At 44.6% G+C, this 17,542-nt stretch overlaps 2 protein-coding genes across 12 annotated transcripts in view; both read right to left on the bottom strand.

Moving 5' to 3' along the window:
* Positions 1 to 2,580: 2,580 nt before the first annotated feature.
* Positions 2,581 to 5,735, bottom strand: LOC121111178. The gene is made up of 3 exons (XM_040702912.1): positions 5,533 to 5,735; positions 4,447 to 4,563; positions 2,581 to 4,168 (listed from the first exon to the last, which is right to left on the bottom strand). Exons 1-3 carry the CDS (start codon positions 5,585 to 5,587, stop codon positions 3,963 to 3,965), a joined length of 378 nt encoding a protein of 125 aa, XP_040558846.1. The 5' UTR covers positions 5,588 to 5,735; the 3' UTR covers positions 2,581 to 3,962.
* A 415-nt stretch (positions 5,736 to 6,150) lies between these two features.
* TACC2 (transforming acidic coiled-coil containing protein 2) overlaps positions 6,151 to 17,542 on the bottom strand; it is a 115,663-nt gene continuing 104,271 nt past the window's right edge. For 10 of the 11 annotated variants that reach the window (XM_040702902.2, XM_040702905.2, XM_040702903.2 and 7 more), the window contains 5 exons: positions 14,324 to 14,367; positions 9,233 to 9,393; positions 8,595 to 8,701; positions 7,502 to 7,622; positions 6,151 to 6,716 (listed from right to left, as the gene is read on the bottom strand). In XM_040702902.2, coding sequence (XP_040558836.1) covers positions 6,651 to 6,716; positions 7,502 to 7,622; positions 8,595 to 8,701; positions 9,233 to 9,393; positions 14,324 to 14,367 — 499 coding nt within the window. In that variant the 3' untranslated portion in view covers positions 6,151 to 6,650. Of the gene's footprint in view, positions 6,717 to 7,501; positions 7,623 to 8,594; positions 8,702 to 9,232; positions 9,394 to 11,647; positions 11,657 to 14,323; positions 14,368 to 17,542 lie in introns of all 11 variants that reach the window. The other variant, XM_040702901.2, reaches the window with a different exon arrangement.

The raw sequence follows: 17,542 nt of genomic DNA, 5'->3' as shown, positions 1-17,542 counted from the left end.
ACCCCGCCATGCCCACTGCTCACGTCCCTCAGTGCCACATCTCTGTGGCTCTGGAGCACCTCCAGGGATGGTGACCCCACCACCACATCGGGCAGCTGTGCCACTGCAGCACCACTGTTTTGGAGAGGAATTGCTTCTTGCTACCCAACCCGAGGCTCCCCTGGCACGGTTTCACGATGAAACACAACCCCCAAAGCAGCACTGGCACGGCCTCCCTGTGTTGGACAGGATGTGCTACTTCTGAGGACGGGAAAGCAAAGCTGCATTCCTGTTTCTTTTCGGGTTAAATAAGTAGCAGAGGGCACAAGCAGAGAGCGGGGACATTTGTGAGCCCCGGGTACCCCCTGCTGGTGGATGCACTAAATACCAAATTAATTCCATCGTACTGTTGGTAAATCTCAAACTGCTGGAGAGACATTCAGAGCCTGAAACCACCACGCTCCGGGTAGACATAAACTGATGGGTGCCATGGTTTACAGCCTTCAAGGCCCACTTTAGTCGAGTAGCTCAAAATTCCTCTCTGTCACTTCTGTCACTATTCCAGATGTGCAAAAATGAGGTTGCCAAACCAGACATCCGAATTAATCTAAGAAAGCACATTAGACACAGCCAAAGAGGGGCACTGTTCACTGTCTGCTTGCTGCTTTCCACCAGGTGTCTGCACTCTGCTAACTGGGGACAAACACTGCAGTGCTTGGGGTGGGACACTGGGAATGGTGAGTGGGAAGCTGGCACTGCTGCCCCTTTCCCATCAGCGAGGTCAGTGGGCCTCACGAGGATTAACACATGTCTTTTATACACTGCTATTTTTAAAAGCAATTAAGATTCTGCACACTCCCTCACAGCACTCTCTCAGGAGTCTCTGCTGATCGAGGTGGTTACCTTCAGCTAATGGTGATGGTTGTGATTCCATGGAGAAATGCAATTCAAGCTCCTTGGAGCCACGTTTTATCATCAGACGCCCACCTCAATGCAGGGCTGAAGGCTGTTCTCATAATAATACAAAAGCAGATATTTCTGTGCTTGCTGAGCAAACATAGAGGGGAAAAAGAAAAGAAAAGGAGAGGGAGAACTATTTTAAGAGCTGGGATTTGCTCCTGGAGAGCGCTCAGCACCGGCCCGGCACGGAGCAGTGAGCATTTGCTGTAATCTGCCACTCATCCTGAGCAAAGCAACTGCAGGAGCTCACCGGGATTTGCCCCAAATAGCTCCGGGTGTCTGCAGAGCCAAAGTTTGGATAAGCATAAATGGCTTTGTGTAAGCCATGGGGAAGGAGAGGGGCGCTGAGATCACAGGGCTGTCTGGTCACGTAGGAGAGAAGTTTTATTTTCAGTTTCCACAGAGATCCTGAGATGTGAGCAGGCAGAAAGCGGCTTTTTAAGGGCTTGAGCGATACTAACTGTTTTCTTTTTCTTTTTTTCCCATATCTCTGCACATCCTCCCACCACGGACAGGTCTGAAAGCCTTCTGGGTGTGCACAGCTCCTGCAGTGTCACAGCTGAAGCCAGGAGGCAATCGCCAGCAATTGCAGGACCCAGCTGGGCTGCACAGCTGCTGCCCATTGAGCACTCTCCTGGACTCCAGAAGATGCTAAAGGGGCTAAGGATGATCTGCTGTGGGAGGTGAGGAAGTCCCTCCAGGGACCAGGGGAACCTCCAACAAGCACCTCCAATGAAATGCTTATACTCAGCCCTACTTCCCACCAGGCCAGGCTGACAAGTGCTTCGTTCTTCTTCTGTCTGATCTCAACTCCACTCAGCTCCTCCCTTATCACAGAATCACGAAGGCTGAAAAAGACCTAAGTGTTTGAGAAGAGTGGGAAAGAGGGAATCGCTGTCTGCACTGACAATAGCAAGAGGACAGAAAGCACCCATGGAACCTATTCGTTTGGGCTGTCCCTACATCCTATCAGCTAGTTATGAGCGAGATTCTTTCAGTAATAAAGATTAAACTTGACCCCAGTGCTTACCCAACTGATCCACCACACCGACCCAGTGGGCAGAACAGAAGTGCCACCGTTCTGAGTCACAGCAGAGCCCACCTCACTGCCAGCCCTGCTCCTTCTCTCCCAGCTCCCAACACAAAGGAAGCCACGAGACTTTGAGACTTCAGAGCAGCCAAACTGAAGACGATTATTTTCTGCCTTACGTGTGCCCTGGAATAGCTTTGCACAGTCACAGTAATGACAGTTTTAAAACATTCCATCTATTTTGTTCCTGTGCTCACCTTCCCGTTAACGTTCATACTGCAAAACACCTCTGATATCTCCATAAACCAACAAACACAGTGTATCACTCATAGGTATAAGTACATCTCAAGTTCATAATTAGGCAGTAAAAGCATCAGAGCTGTACAAAGTGCTGGATGGCGGAGCTCAGTGGGAGCACATGGTGACAGCTGGTGCTTGGCAGGGCACTCTGCCTCACCTGGTCTCAGCAGAGAAGCTTCACCACAAGAAAGCATCCGCTGTTTTATCTAACACATTTAAGACAGATCCCTGTGGAGAAACTCCTGCTGGAGCAGAGGCCACCAGATGAGGCTGGCCATCACAACACTCCCATTTATCCAGAGACATTGTCAGACATTGCATATATTTTAATTTGTCATTAAGGAAATGCACGGAGCATTACAGAGGTTGCATTCGAGAGAGTTTTATCATTACAGAGCAATCAGAAAATAAAGGTGCCATGAATACATATTTTGTGTAGCAGAACAGATTGAAGGAGCTGATTCAAGCTGAGAATGAAATGAAGAATTCTTATCAGCTCAAGTGATTTGTTACACATATGAGATATTTAAGCCTAAATTAATATTCTCAGCCATGGTGTCGCAGTACAGCCATCTTTTTTTTTTTAAACAGCTGTATCAGCCTTGTGATAACAACAACCACAGAGCAGAACCCCTGGGTCTGAGAGCTCCTTCTAGCAAAACCCCGAAGGAACGGCCCCAGTCCGACCCCACAACCTACAGAAGACAATGGAAGGATCCATCCGGAGGGAGTGCAACAAAACAAGGAGACAGTGCAGCTGTAGGGTGGGGTAAGAGCACAGTGCCCTGAGCTTTCATTGACTTCACTTGAAGAAGCTCTCAAGAAGAACCTTGGCCAAATTTTGGAAGATGTGCAGGATCCTACAACATGCTGCCTAGTACTGATCTTGCAAAAACAATACTTAGAAACAAGGTCACAACACAGAGCTAGTGGAACATCTACTTTGCCACATAGTTTGTGAGTTCCATAAACTTGCTTGAATTCCAAACAGGCAATGAAGATCAGAACTCCTCACTGGAAGACCACCTCTACTGAAGTGACACCAGCCAGGCTGAAAGCCGCTGTGTGCTGGAGATTAGACCTGGTCAGTATAGCTGGATGCTGACATCTACACAGATCAACTGCCTGCCTACGTGTCACTGTGCTACGAACCACCTCTGCCCTGCCAGCTCCTTCCCAGCATCACCGACCCAACAGCAGCTCAATGTGACCACGTTGTGTTACACCATTATGGCCCAGGTTGGGCATCACGACTGTTAACAGCTGCCCACAGGAGAAAGGAGACTGGGAAAGTTCTTTTATCCCTATAAATATATGTAACACAATGTGTTTCTGAACTTTTTTTTTCCTCTTAATAGCTTTCTCTTAGCACTTTGTATCAACACTAAACCATTCTTACGTCAGGTTTTCTGCCTTTGTCCAGACTGGAGATATTTTCTGAGCAACTCAAAAGCATGCTAGAATTCTCGGTCACTTTGTGCTTGAAAATTGTAGCTTGCTTTTGAGTGCATGCTGACAGCAAAAGCAGCTGGAGCACATCACTCCTTACCTTAACTACAAGGCTGCTACCTGCAGCTAAGTCTGCCTACAGCTTCTTCCTACTGAGAAACGCAGTACGTGGAGTAACGTGATACAGGAAGTGTAATTACAACCATCCCTTTCTATAAAGGCAGTTTCAGGATCCTGTTCCTCCTCATGTCAGCTTCAACAGGGGGTGCCAACACAGGGACAAGAGGAGGAGGACGAAGCAGCCGCTGCAGGGGCTGAGCCTTGCGCCCCGGCTCTTGGCGTTGCAGTGGCTGGAGTAGCAGCAGTGGACGCTCACCCCGGGTGCTCTAGCTCCATCCCTCATTGCCCTCTCACAGAAGGAGCGGAACGAGCAGGACTTCATCACACCACCTGAAACAGAGCACAGTGAGCACACAACGCAATGCAATGCAACGCAACGCACCCACTTCCACCACCGTGGGTACCCACCCAGCAGGGACCATCCCACGGCTCTGCCTGCTCTGCTCTCACACGCAGCCACATTTGGCATCAAGCTGCTGCTAAGCCAACAGAACCAAGATTTGTGCTTATTTTGAGAGTAAAGTGGCTACGATCCTCTCCTTCCAACACCGGTTACTTACTGCTGCCCTCAACAATTCAATGAGCCGGAGCTGTCCGTGGTTACTTACTTGCTTGTCCTCGCATGACCGCACACGCATCGGAATGCCCCGGGCACTGCTGCGTCCCTTGCCTGTTGCAGTCATCATCGCTAGAACCTACACAGGTGTAACATTGCAGTGCTTCACCTGTCATTAGGAGAGAGAAGATCTCTTGTAATAGCGGTGGGTTAGAGTTTGCAAAAAATAATAATCCCATCTATGCAGTCTTTATGACTTTGCTTGAAGCACATGCAAAAGTTGCTAAAAGATCATGAATATCTAAATATTTTGCAAATCCTATCAATTTCTCTCTTTTAAAGGGGCCCAGATAACTGACTTTAAAGATTAAAAACAATGAGACCCGTGTTATCTGATTGCTACAATTGCACTGAGCAGAACTCAAGAATATCACAGAATCACCAAGGCTGGAAAAGACCTCCATGATCACCCAGTCCAACCATCCACCTATACCATCATTCCCCACTAACCACATCCATCGGTACAATATCTAAACGTCCCTTGAACACCTCCAGGGATGGTGAATATCTGATGCTGACTGCATCCACACCTTCTTGTAACAGTTGGAGAACAAGCTGGAGCATGATGGTTTCCCCCCTCCATTGTGGTCTTTGGTCCACAGCACCATGTGAAAGTACACTGTGAACACCTGAAGTAGTACTATCATCCATACTTAGTCTTCTAAAGTATCAGCTCCACTGGAAGACCAAACAACACATCTTACAATTTTTGCTTCTGTTTAAACATGACAGCTATAATCTAATTCTCCTTATCCCCAAAGTTTATCTTTGGTTGAAACTACACAGAATTTTCAAACACAAGCACGAACTTGCAGCTTCTTTACAACGTCCTTGGTGAGATGTGCAGAGCACGAGGCACACTTGCCATCCACAGAGATAACGCACTTACATTTCTTTGCAAACATCTCAATGTTTCCATTACATACCAGAAGTGCAATGCTGTGCTGCTAACCACACACACAAAACACTCTGAAAACCAACCAAGTCAAGAGGAAAGCCCAGAACAGCAGAGAAGCTCAGCCGCGTCTGAAATAGGAAATAAGGAATAAAGAACAAAGGAAGAAGAGAGCTGACTTACTTTTGATGACAAAAAGAGAGCTGAAGAGGACCAGGCTGAAGACTGTCCGCATCATGGAGATACAAGAGATGCACCATTAGACAAAGAAAGCAGTTTGTTTGCTATTAAAGCTTTAATGCTTATCTTACATACTTAATCCTCCGTAGAGGATGACTTAGAGGATAAGGAGGTGTGCGAGAATGCTGCTTATCTAGCTTATTCTGGGTGTACTTCTAATCACACACACTGCATCTCCACAAATGTGGCAGCAAATTCTTCCACTGGCAAGAAGAACAAAATGTATTCACCCAACAACAGATTTGCTTAAAAACCACCATCCCATCACCTCATGTCATAGCACCCAACTTGGGCAAACAGCCTCACTTCTCTATGTGCTTTTCTGGATTAGGGTGAGAGAATCAGACATTCCATAGGATTAAGCTCAAACTTGAGGACAGAAAGGTCCAAATCTAGCATATATATTTGTAGGGAATGCAGGATATAGAGGTAGGTGCACACAGGCAGTATGACCTTGTGGTGAATCCCATCACTGGGCAGGGAGTTCCTTAACAAACCCCGCTGTACCTGGCACAGCAAAAGCAGTAAGCAAGAGAAATACACAAAATAAAGCCACTTATCTTCAACTTCCAACGAAAAAATTTATTTACAATAGAGAATTTCATTTAAGTGACATGCATCTTGATTTTTTTTTTTTCATTTTTCATTTTATTTTACAAATCAGCAAATGCAGATAAAGTTTACACTCCTTAAGGCAAGAGTCCCCATGCAAGTAATACATGTTTATATTAAATCCAAAAGACATCCAACATGGGAACTCATGTACAAAGGGAAGGCTAGGATCAGCAATTTGTAATTTCTTAGAGAACTTGACAATCTCCCTGATACAGGAACTTTGAGATCAACTTGCTATGAATTATACTATGAAAATGCAAACAATAGCAAGAAATTCTGATAGTCATCTTAGTACTGCTTACAATTAAATCAACTTTATTTAGAAAGAAAATACAGTAGTGCATACGAAAAAGTGAAAATATAACCTGTCCACATAAATGTATGGACATCAGTGTGCCAATGGTCATATTGCACTCAGTGTTGAAGTCCAGAAATTTGGTTAAAAGTTAGCTTTTCCCCATTTTGGCAATCAGTTCGTCACAAATCTTTGTTAACTCTTCTATCTCTTTATTCTGGAAAACAAAAGGCAGTATTAAGTACCATGAAAAATGTTAATCTATTAAGATGAGTGTATTTAAAAATCAAACTTTCCCATAAGTGTGGAAGAACAGCGCTTTCTCCCATACTGAGAAAAGAATATATGTATGTATGATATATATGCACACGTAGCGCAGCTGTGCATAATGCCTTCAAACAATTTGCCTGCTTCTTCCCACACATAGCTCATCTTACTGCAGTAAATACAACTTAGCACCAAATCACATGATGATTCAAGACCATCACACAGCAGTCACTCCTGGCACACGGTAATAACACGTAGCGTGCTTTTGTTTCCAGGCTGTTCCCTATAGCATTACTTTCATTCTATTTTCATGGGGCTCTAAGCAAGGACCTACTGTATTTCACTGGAAATAAGCTCCTCTGTTAAACTAGAGAACATGAGATATATGTTGGCTGGCTGTGCTCAAGGAGCAGGACAGGATGTTGAGCAGACCTTGGCCTAGGTCTAAGCTCCAAAGGAGAGCTGGATGCAGCCACTCCGAGGAAAGGTCATGTCATTGCCTTAGAACCACAGAGTCATTAAGGTTAGAAAAGACCACTAAGATCATCTACTCCAACTTCCAACCCATCCCCACTGACCATATCTCTGAACCACCTCCATGGTTCTTGAACGTCTCCAAAGACAATGGCCCTGTGCTCCTGGGCAGCCCATGCCAGTGCCTCACTGCTCTTCCTGAGAAGACATTTTTCCTAATATCCAACCTGACTTCGTTAAAAGAGCAGAGCTGCTACTTACCTTTTGTTCCAGTGTTCTTTCCAATGCGTCCACCTTCAGCTGCTCTTTACGAAGGCTGGCCTGATACGCTGCTTGCTCTTGCTGAGCCTTGCCTCTCACTTGTGCAATTTCAGCATTGGCTCTAGAAAAACACAGATTTTTGTCACATCAAGTGGTCTACAGAAGAGGATAAAGGGTATCCAAGGATGGGCTGCATGTTAAGAGCTGGGCAGGGCTGCTTTCTGTGCATCTTTGAAAGCAGCCTATGTTTCACCCCTAGAGACTTTCAATGGCTCTTTCTCTTGCTCAGCAGTCTGTAAAGCCTTTTCTCTATGTCTATAAGAGAAGGGATCACAGATACCACACAGCAGGAGGTAAGTACTCTGTGGAAGTTTCTCAATCTGATCTCCAGTTCTCACAGATGAGACTCCCAGCTGGGAATCAAATCCAAGCCTCACTTTGCTTTAGGCACTGGTCAATGCTAGTGATGTTTTGCAGACATCTCCTGGGCCTACAGGACTGCACGTAGACTCTAGAAATGCTTACTTGGTTATTACATGGAAGCATTGAAGATGGTAAAAACAACAATCCCAACTGGACCTGCCTGTCTTAAGGCACAATCAGATGTTCACACCTTAATGGTGGCTCATGGATTTACTTGTACTTTTGTACAAGCGCACATCACCATCAACACAAGTGGGCAGACTCAGCATAAACCAGGGGTCCAGAATTAACAGAGGTGCCTGCTCTGAATTACACACTGTTCTGCTGACTGATGTCAGGGCAGTAACACAGCACAGGGCAATAGCAAAGCACAGGGGCACAAATGCAAATATCTGAGCACAGCCCTTTGAAGCTGCATAAACCTGGCTAACAGCTTCTTCCTCAATCTTCCCTACCAAACACATGAAGATATTCGATAAAGAGAATTTTAAGGTGCTCAACATGGACCCCCACCTGGGGGATTTTTTCAATGTGAAAATAATTCTTTCTTTAGCTATGGTCAGGAGCTGGAGCACAGCATCTGGAAAGAGCAGTTTTGGAGTGCAAGGCTCAGCCACAGGGACCTTCCTGCAGCGTGAACTCCACAATGGAGATGTGCATAAGCAATTACCTGTCCAGTTTTTCCTCAGCGTGGATTTTGAGTGCTTGATACCTCTGTTCTTCTTTCTTTACTCGTGATAAATACTCCTGCGCACATTTCTTTAATACTTCTTCGTTCTGAAATGAAATCATTACATTACATTTAATCCAAGTCACATGCAGGCACTTGTAAGGAGGCTGTCCAATGCTGACAAGTGACATGGCGCCAGAGATTTCATCTGAAGCAATTCTGCACGATGCAAAAAGCTTTATGATGCTTCTGTTCGTGTTTGGTACCTGGCTGGAATCCTTTGTTTGGGGATTACACCACATCATGCACTTTAGACACAATCTCTGAGTGGAGATATAGATTTCCCAGAGCCCTCAGCCCGCAAGCCAGCTCTGATATATGGTAAAATCCAGCAGGTATGTGACATTTATTGCAACTGTACCATTGTGTACAGGGACAAGCTACTCCTTCTCGAAGAGAAAGAAAGCACAGTGAGCATTCCTGTTGTGCCCGCCTGCAGCACACTGCAGTGTAATGCAGGAAATCAGACTTATGCCTGGAAACAAAGAGGTGCCCCATGTGAAGCAGCACCGATTCACCACCACACGAGAGCCCTCTCAGCTTTCCTCCTAACAGGAAAGGCCGTCACTATGACTCACCTTCCGAAACCCCTCCAACACTTCCTTCATTTTTTCATATCTCCTGAAAAGATCTGCCAGAGATTTCTCCACTGAGTTCAGATCCGCCAGCGCCTGCTCCTTCTCCACGATCAGCTGCTGAACAGTGTGATGGGAGACAGACTTCTCTCTCTGCTCATCCTCTGGTAGAAAGAAGATGGGGGAGAAAGAAGAAATCAATATGAACACTCATTTCACTATCATCTATAGTTTCTACTACACTGTGCTCTATACTGTATGTTAGTAAGTCTGCAGAAGATCCAAACGTCATTGTTATTCAAAGATGATACCACGTTTTGGAAAAAGCTTGCTAAATACAGTGATAATTAATTACTGTAATACTGGGGAAAAAGGTGAAAACATCTTCTTACAGATGATTTATTTCACTTGGAACTCAGCTGCTCCCACAAAGGAGGCGCTGGATTTACTGGCACAGGTTGCCCAAGGAGGCTGCGGATGCCCCATCCCTGCAGGCATTCAAGGCCAGGCTGGATGTGGCTCTGGGCAGCCTGGTCTGCTGGTTGGTGACCCTGCACACAGCAGGGGGTTGGAACTGGATGAGCATTGTGGTCCTTTTCAACCCAGGCCATTCTATGGTCCTATGATTCCTCACTTGCCAGAAGAGGCACAAGCTGGAGGAGATTACACGTAGCAGTACTATGAGCACTGGCAATAAATTATTTGATGCTTTTGATCTACGTTGTGATCTCCCACCATCTTTTCTAACCCCGTACCAACTTGCCACTTCATTTCATTTAGCCCAGCTCAAAATTCTCCCCCTGGAAAAGCAGCGTTTTGCAGACTTTCCTTCTTAGGAGCTCTGCAGACAAATGCCAGGAAAGAAATCTGATTGTGGGCAGAGTTGGTTTGTGGAGAGCATCTTCTAAGCTTCTCTTGTGTTTAACTACATTTGAGGCAGGGAGGGTGGAAAGAGTAAAACAGGATTCCAAATCCATATGGAAGACAACTTTTTTCAAAGTAATAAATTGGAACAGCTTATAACAGTAGGAAAAAAACATCTGCCATTGCCTACTTGAGCGGTACACTGCTGGCTGCAGATCCTAAAATAAGATTTTTATGTCTCTGTTTTAGGGGCTGCTTTGAACGATGCTTCTATGAGATAAGCTCAGAGAAATGAGCAGCTTTATATTACTGTTTTCTTATACCTCTGACAGAAATTAAAATGAAGGAAAATGCTCTCCCCATCCAGAAAGCAGTTTTAGAACGTACAGCTTTTCATTTAAGCCTCCTATGTTTTGAAATATTTTGAGGGGTGCTGAGTTTTTCACTCAAAGAGAGAAATGAGCCTTGAATCAGAGAGTATTTCATGGCGTTGGTCAACCCTGAAACGTTGAGGTTCACGCTGTGAATTCCCAAGCTGCAATTACGCTCTTCCTTTTGCATATTCAATCTCTTTGCAGTCCTCTGTGTTTGTGTCAGCCCAGCAAAGCCCCAGGCAGTGACACATACCTTTGGGATGGCAGAACCGAGGAGCGCAGAGCCCTGCAATGCCCCATTGCTCTGATAACTCTTCTCCCTTTTGACTACTTGAAGACACACCATGATTATTTGTAATACTCAAATAAAGGGAGAAACCCATTGATTTCTCTTCCTTCATTTATATAATTCTTTGAGATCTGAGAAGCTGCCACCCTGTGCTCCAGCAGAAGCCTTCTGTAAGCATACTGGAGACACAACCTGCCCAACTCATCCCCAGGCACTGACTGCCATGATCCCAGTGCTGGGCAGCACCTCTGCTCACAGCTCCATGCAGGAGAAAGGAGCCATCTGCATCACCAAGTGCTTTAAGGCATTCAAGGTGACAACTGAAATAAATCAATCAATCTCCATTTACTTTTTCTGAGATTACTGGGGTATTTCAGCAACTTCCTCCTTAATTGGAGGGCAAGCAAGGCAGCTAGTGATGCAGCCTCACTCCTCACATCTAGGAGCTCTTTGCCTCCCAGCACCATAGGCTGGAGGGGCTGGGCAGACCCACCGACTACTCTCTGCAGCTGTCATTTAGCCTTAAGGAAAAGGCTGCTCAGTGGAGCTGTGCAGGCAGCCCCAATCTCAGCTAACCAGTTACACATGCTTACTTCTACATAGTTTCTAAGGCAGTTTACAAAGGCTGCATGATTAGAACATTTTAATTAAATGGCTCCCATGTCCATACCCCACTCTGCCTGTGGGCCATCACAACCACGAGGATGCTCAGGACTAATGATGTCCACATGGATAGAGTGAGGCCACCACCACAGAAGCAGCAGATCTGCCCCCAGGCTCAGCACAGCGTTATCACATAACTGAATGGGAATGCAGCAAACGGAGAACAAAAGCAAAAGAAAGGAAAAATGCAGAGTGGTGGTGTGAAAGTTGGTGAAAAGCTTTACTTACCGGGCTTGCCTGTTTGTTTTTGCAAGCAAATAGCAAGAAGCAACGAAAACGGAAGCAAAATAGAAAATCAGGAATTGTTAGGAAAGCAGAAAGTAAGTAATGCAACAACCCGTAATGCACAAAGCATAACATTTGTTTGTCCTCATAATGAAAAGTTCATTATGCCTTTAAGCTTACAAGTACACGGATACATTTTTAGCAGGAAAAAAAAAAAGAGAAAAAAAGCCCAACATCACAAATCCAACAATACGAATAAATCTACAGCAAGGATTTTGGAAGGGGAGGAGGTGAGTGTGACTGAGGAGTATGCACATGCTGCAGGGTGAGCAGGGGACTTCATGAGCTCAGCCCAGGCTGCAGCACAGCAGCACGGCTTTCCTTTGTCTGCCCACCCTCAGTGGGCAGGAGGTTGTGTTAGGGACCAGGGGTGAGGAAGAACAGTTAAAGCACCAGGAAGAAATGGCGCAGAGACACTCACAGGGCTCTGTGCACTGACAGCGTGCAAGCTCTGCCTGTACAGCGTGCTACTGATTGTATGAGCTGAGGCAGGGTAACAACTGGGTTCTGTACGTGACAGCAAATAGATCTGCCACAGCCCTTGGAATCAATGGCAATGACAGCTTGCAGTGCATGTTTTCAGCGCTTCATATGCAAACACATCCACTATCTCATTCCATTAGTACGAAATATTTTCAGTGCTCGCTCTGCACACACGCGGCAGTCTGTGAAAGCTGAGCAGGATCGCTCAGCCACACTGAATATTTGTTAAAGGGATTTGTGAAATTGGTTCACTTGCAATGCCCTCCTAGCAGAGGGCTCTATAAATAGCTCCGAAGGGTTAGATCATAAATAGAAAGAGCAGAGGCATTTCTTTTGTGGAAATGCATGTTTTGCTCCAGCAGGGAGACGTCACTGGGATAACAGTTCAGTGAAGTATATGCAAAGAGCATGCAGACAATCGCTTCCCTCACTATGTGGCATTTGGGTACATTCTTTCATCAGAAGGGACAGTAATTCACAGCAAATGTCAGGAGAAAGTGGGATAATTAGATGGAAAATTTACACTAAATGCAGGGAGAAGCAGCCTCACATTTATCATGCTGTAAAATTTGCATACTGCTCCAATTAGCACATTGCTTTCTGTGTCGCTGCTGTTGTTTCAGTTCGTTTGAAAACGGATGGCAAATTACGTTCTTTACAGCCATAGCTCTTAAAAACTTGCTGTACACCATTTGGAAGGCTCTGACTGATACTCTGAATTAGAAGTTGGAAGTTCTTTCTATTGCCTCAGCGGCCAAAGGCCTGATGCTTTCATATCCTTGATTTCTTTAAAGAAGGTGAATTGGCAACTGCAGAATTTGCTATGCATGCCACGGCTGTGCTGTTACCTTGGGATCTCTGTTCCATACTTCCTCATTGCACTACACACTCACAACTTACATACATATGTTTATCCTGTTTCTTGAAAAAGAATATGGGTTTGCAGTCAAAAGAACGTTCTGTTGCTAGCTGCATGCAGATGCTTGGGGAGAATGGGGCAGGCCCTGTGTCTGTCCATACAAAAGGGAATCAAGTTCTTGGCATAGTCTGACCACTCCTGCCTTAACACTTATATGATGAGAATGACAGACGTTACGTCAGAAAGCAGGCAGATCCACTCAGGTTTATACACAAAAGGCAATGGAGGCAGAACACCGTACAGAGAACAAAGCACAAAGATGAGGACTTATTTCTAGACCCCTTTTTTTCCCCTTTTCATGACAGGAGGTTAAGGTGTCTCCCATGGGCTGTGAAACACAGGAAGGCAGCAAAGCAGCAGGCACTGAACAGCTCCCCACCACTTTCCTTGGGCAAAAATAAGCAAATCTGCTATAGAATTTAGAGAAAACTCAAGCATCACGTGCTAACAAAACAATATAGGAGAAACCCAAAGTTTGGGGGTTATGCCACACAGACCATGAGGGACTGCCAATTTTAAAAGGGTAAAACATATATATATTAGAAGTCAAAAGCTGTGATAGAAGTCCTTCTTGTGTTAAAACCCTTTTAGAAAGGTGCACAGATGCCCTTTGTGTTGCAGGCACGCAGTGCTCTCTATGATAGTTCTCCCAGAGGAGTGAGAATAATTTCTTGACTTCTGCAACAGATCGTGCAAATAACCTGGAGACCTTTATGTCAGTAGCTGGGGAGGTGGATTGGCCACTCACAATCTCAGCTGGGATTGAAGTTAATCTCGGTTTTGGTCCAACCAATGCACTTAACACAGATAATCCCTGTTGTTGTAAAGAGCTAAGTTTGGTATCTCCTGTTAAACAGCTGTGAGCGGATGACTAAAGGGTTTTCAGGTCATTTTATGTCTCTCCTGGAGATAGCAGTGAATGCTGGGCAGTGTTTGAACATGTTTCCTATGGGACACTTTGCTTTGACACGGAAGAAAAAGCCCTGACCTCTCTGTATTACCTGTACTGCCACGGGGTTTATTTGTGTAAACTGAAGCACCAGCTTCACATCACCACCTGGAAGCACACAATGTGTCCTCGGACGCATCCCGATTCCCAGCAGCATGAATGGGTGGAGCCAGCATCAAAATGAAGCCCACAGACTGAAATCCCATTTCTATGCCCTCTTCAGAAAATCAGAGGGCAGGATAGCATCTTTCACGGCACAAACACCTACCTATCATCTGAGCAATCGTCTTCTCATATTCTGAAACTATTTTCCTATAAGAAGAAAAAAAAGAAAAAAAAAGAACTTTTGGCAAACATCATAATAGCTAATAATTATGTAGAAAATAATGCTACTTAATAACTGAACTATGGTATAAAAACAGGATAGAGATCCCGCTCCACACTTTCATATACTCTTTATTGCTATGCAACAAATAAAATTGCCAGCTTAAACGTTGCTCCTGCACGGGGAGGGAAAAGGAATTACTTTGAATCACACCCAAAGTACATTACCGATCTCAATCTAAACATAATTGCATCAACCTAACTCAAGAGTTGCATCAAGTCTCCTTTTCCTATTGCCTTCTTCCATCCCCTCTTTATTCTCTGTGTCCGCTTATTTTTAATGTAAACATTAACAACAGTTATAATTGGTAGGCAAGTAAATCCAACAGGAGTACAGCTGGCCCTCATCCAAAATACATCCACTCTTCCACTCTCCAAACGTGAAGAAGTGACCCATTAGCACTTAAGACAACACAACCAAAACATTCAGCCACGGAGCACAAAGCCCACCGTGTCCTATTTCACAAATCTTTTGAAAAACAGAGGGGGTAAAGTGTTACTTTTAAGACTATTTTATTTCACAGACTCGCAGTAGGCTTTGAGTTTCCTTCTTGAAAAGAGGTTAGCCAAAATAAGCAGATTAAATGTGATTTAGAAAGATGATCCATCCCTTTCCAGAGCCAAATAAAGCTAATGAAATGGGACTAGCTTGATCTGTGCTTTGATTTGTGAGCCACATAGGATTGCCTATGAAAAACAAAATTACTGTACACTTCATCTGAAGTGGATATTCCAAATAGCCCACTGGTATTTGAATACATATTTTTTGAAGTCTTTGCTCGCTCTGATTTGCTCCATTTTAGCTAAGTCTGCTGCAGACAGTGAGGTTACAGTAAGAACAAGGGGAAATCCTGGGACAAAAGTCAGTGAGGAAAGGAGAAAGCTGTGGAGATCCCCCAAACCCAGTGCAGTAACACCAGCACTGCATGTGTGAAATCTGGATCACAAGCAGACCCCAGACAGTGGGATCATTTTCACATAAAAGGTAAGCAGTGGGGATTTGGAAGCTGTGTCATCTCCCTGTAATACCAGCCACCTTCAGGACGTTTGATCATCTTAGAAAATGAAGCCAAGGACTCACGACAATGAGTACAACACTAAACATTGTTAGAACACCATACGGCTTCCCAGCCTGGGCTGCACCGTGGCAGTAGGCAGCAAAGTCAAAGATTCATTTCTTACTTCCATCATTAAATGTGGATACTACAATGTCACAGAGAATTTAATACTATTTGATTTGGAAAGTGAAGTTCTCAACCCTTGTTCCATATTCACCACAAAGTCCTCTTTCACTCAAGCAGCCTATAGAAAAGACATTGCAGGTGTGGAACCCAAGGATGCTGACCATGTCATTCCTCTCTGTGACAGAGCATCTCAAGGGTTGAGATGCTACAGGCTTAATTTCTTATATTTTAGACCTTTGGTCTACTTATTGACTTTCCCCAGTTTTATAAGTCATGAAAACACAGAAATCCAAGGGTACCTCTCAAAAGGACTTCTGCTTGACTTCCCACACAGACATACGATCAATGAGACCTCCAACAAAACACGTTTAAACATATCCAGCCTGACTCTGGTTCTACACTTGGGCTGTGGCACAGCCCATCACTGGTTATCTGTTTGATACATGCTATATCATTATTATAACTTCTCATTCAGTTCCTTTCCTCCAGAGTGGAATTTCCTTCAGACTGACATTTTGCTGGAAACTTGGCTAAACTTGGGATATTCCAGGTAGAACAAGGAGTGTTTGCATAAAGAAGCGTTGCTTCTCCTCCTGCAGAAAAAGTGATGCTAATATGCTTGCAACTCGATAATCCCAGCCTTTCCCTTCATTCCTTTCTTACAATTATGTCACGGCTAATTGCTGCATCTCTAATTTACCACGCATGGACTGTTCCAACATTTAATCTTCCAAATGAAATCTTGGTGCACACATGCACATTTCATCATTTTGTGACAAAATGACTTTTTCCCCATTTGCCTGTTAGAAATTTGGCTTATATAAGGCTTTTTTTTTTTTTCTTTTCGAAATCAAATTTTATTGAGGACATAGACACAGAAGCAAATTACTGCAAGGTACAGAAAGGAACAGATCCTACAGTGTGTCAGATGCTCTCTCACTCTGCTCTCCTTTCATTAAGGGATAAGCAACCTCTGCCAGCGCCTGTTTGCAGCCAGCAGGCGTGTGTACCCTGGCAGCCTAGAGAAAATAGACAATGGACTGCACTGGAGTGTGTGCTGAACTCTGAGTCATTCTTTACATAATTCCTAGGTTTTCTTCATTCCACGTTTTGTTTTTTTGGATTTGACTGCTTGCAGCAGCTCCTTTCCATTTTGCCTCATTATGCACTGAGAGAGCTATGCCAGGGTTTTGGTTCCTTTCCCAGGCAGAGAGCAAGAGAGGTGAGAGAACTCAGCGGGTGCTGGGAGATGGTTCCTCTCAAAGACATAAAGGGGCTGCCCTCGCCTTCTGCAGATGCCTCTCTTAAGATGAGTTGGCTCAGAGCCCTGTGCTCCTCTATTCAAATCTGCCACGTGTGACTCTTGGCAGCTCTGCCAGCGTTTGCTGATGTGTGCAGCACAGTTTTCTTTTACCCCTGTTCCACCAGTACAAGTTTCCTGGATGCCAGCAGGAACTGCAGGTGCAGATCACCTCTCAATACTGCTTACTGGCTTTAGCTTTAAGCTACCTAGGTCTTTAACTCTGGGAAGAAGCAGGTACTAAAACAGAAAAGTCAGTCTCAGAAGGCACCATGGAAATTGTAATTTGAAAGATAGATGCTAAAATAATCTGTCTGATCTCTTTTATCTTTGAGTTAAGGACAGAGGTAGGGAGAGGGCCTGTCTGTCTGAAGGTAGAAAATAATAGGCTTTAAAAATTCCATAGAATACTCCCACAGAATCTCTTTTAAAATTGATGACTCAATGAATGGGTCAAACTTATCTGTATGTTGTTCTTATGGCATTACCACTGTATACAAAAAGAATGGCTGAAACCCTCAGCTGACTAGATGGCAAGCAAAAGTGATTCTTTGAGCAACTTTATCCACTACAGTGACTTCGTTTATCACTTTTGCAAATGGCAATGACCTTGGCTGGG

The sequence above is a fragment of the Gallus gallus genome, chromosome 6 (genome assembly GCF_016699485.2).
Source record: "Gallus gallus isolate bGalGal1 chromosome 6, bGalGal1.mat.broiler.GRCg7b, whole genome shotgun sequence".
Classification (NCBI taxonomy): Eukaryota; Metazoa; Chordata; class Aves; order Galliformes; family Phasianidae; genus Gallus; species Gallus gallus.
Note: the sequence above shows the minus strand (reverse complement) of the source record. Positions and strands in the feature narration are given on the sequence as shown.

Bases quoted from the DNA above. Each gene is read 5' to 3' on its own strand.
- LOC121111178 (XM_040702912.1), bottom strand. From the start codon at position 5,587: ATGATGCGGACAGTCTTCAGCCTGGTCCTCTTCAGCTCTCTTTTTGTC. The intron at 4,564-5,532 runs GTAAGTCAGCTC...TCCTAATGACAG, and splicing joins CTCTCTTTTTGTCATCAAAA to GTGAAGCACTGCAATGTTAC. The intron at 4,169-4,446 runs GTAAGTAACCAC...GCTCTGTTTCAG, and splicing joins GGTCATGCGAGGACAAGCAA to GTGGTGTGATGAAGTCCTGC.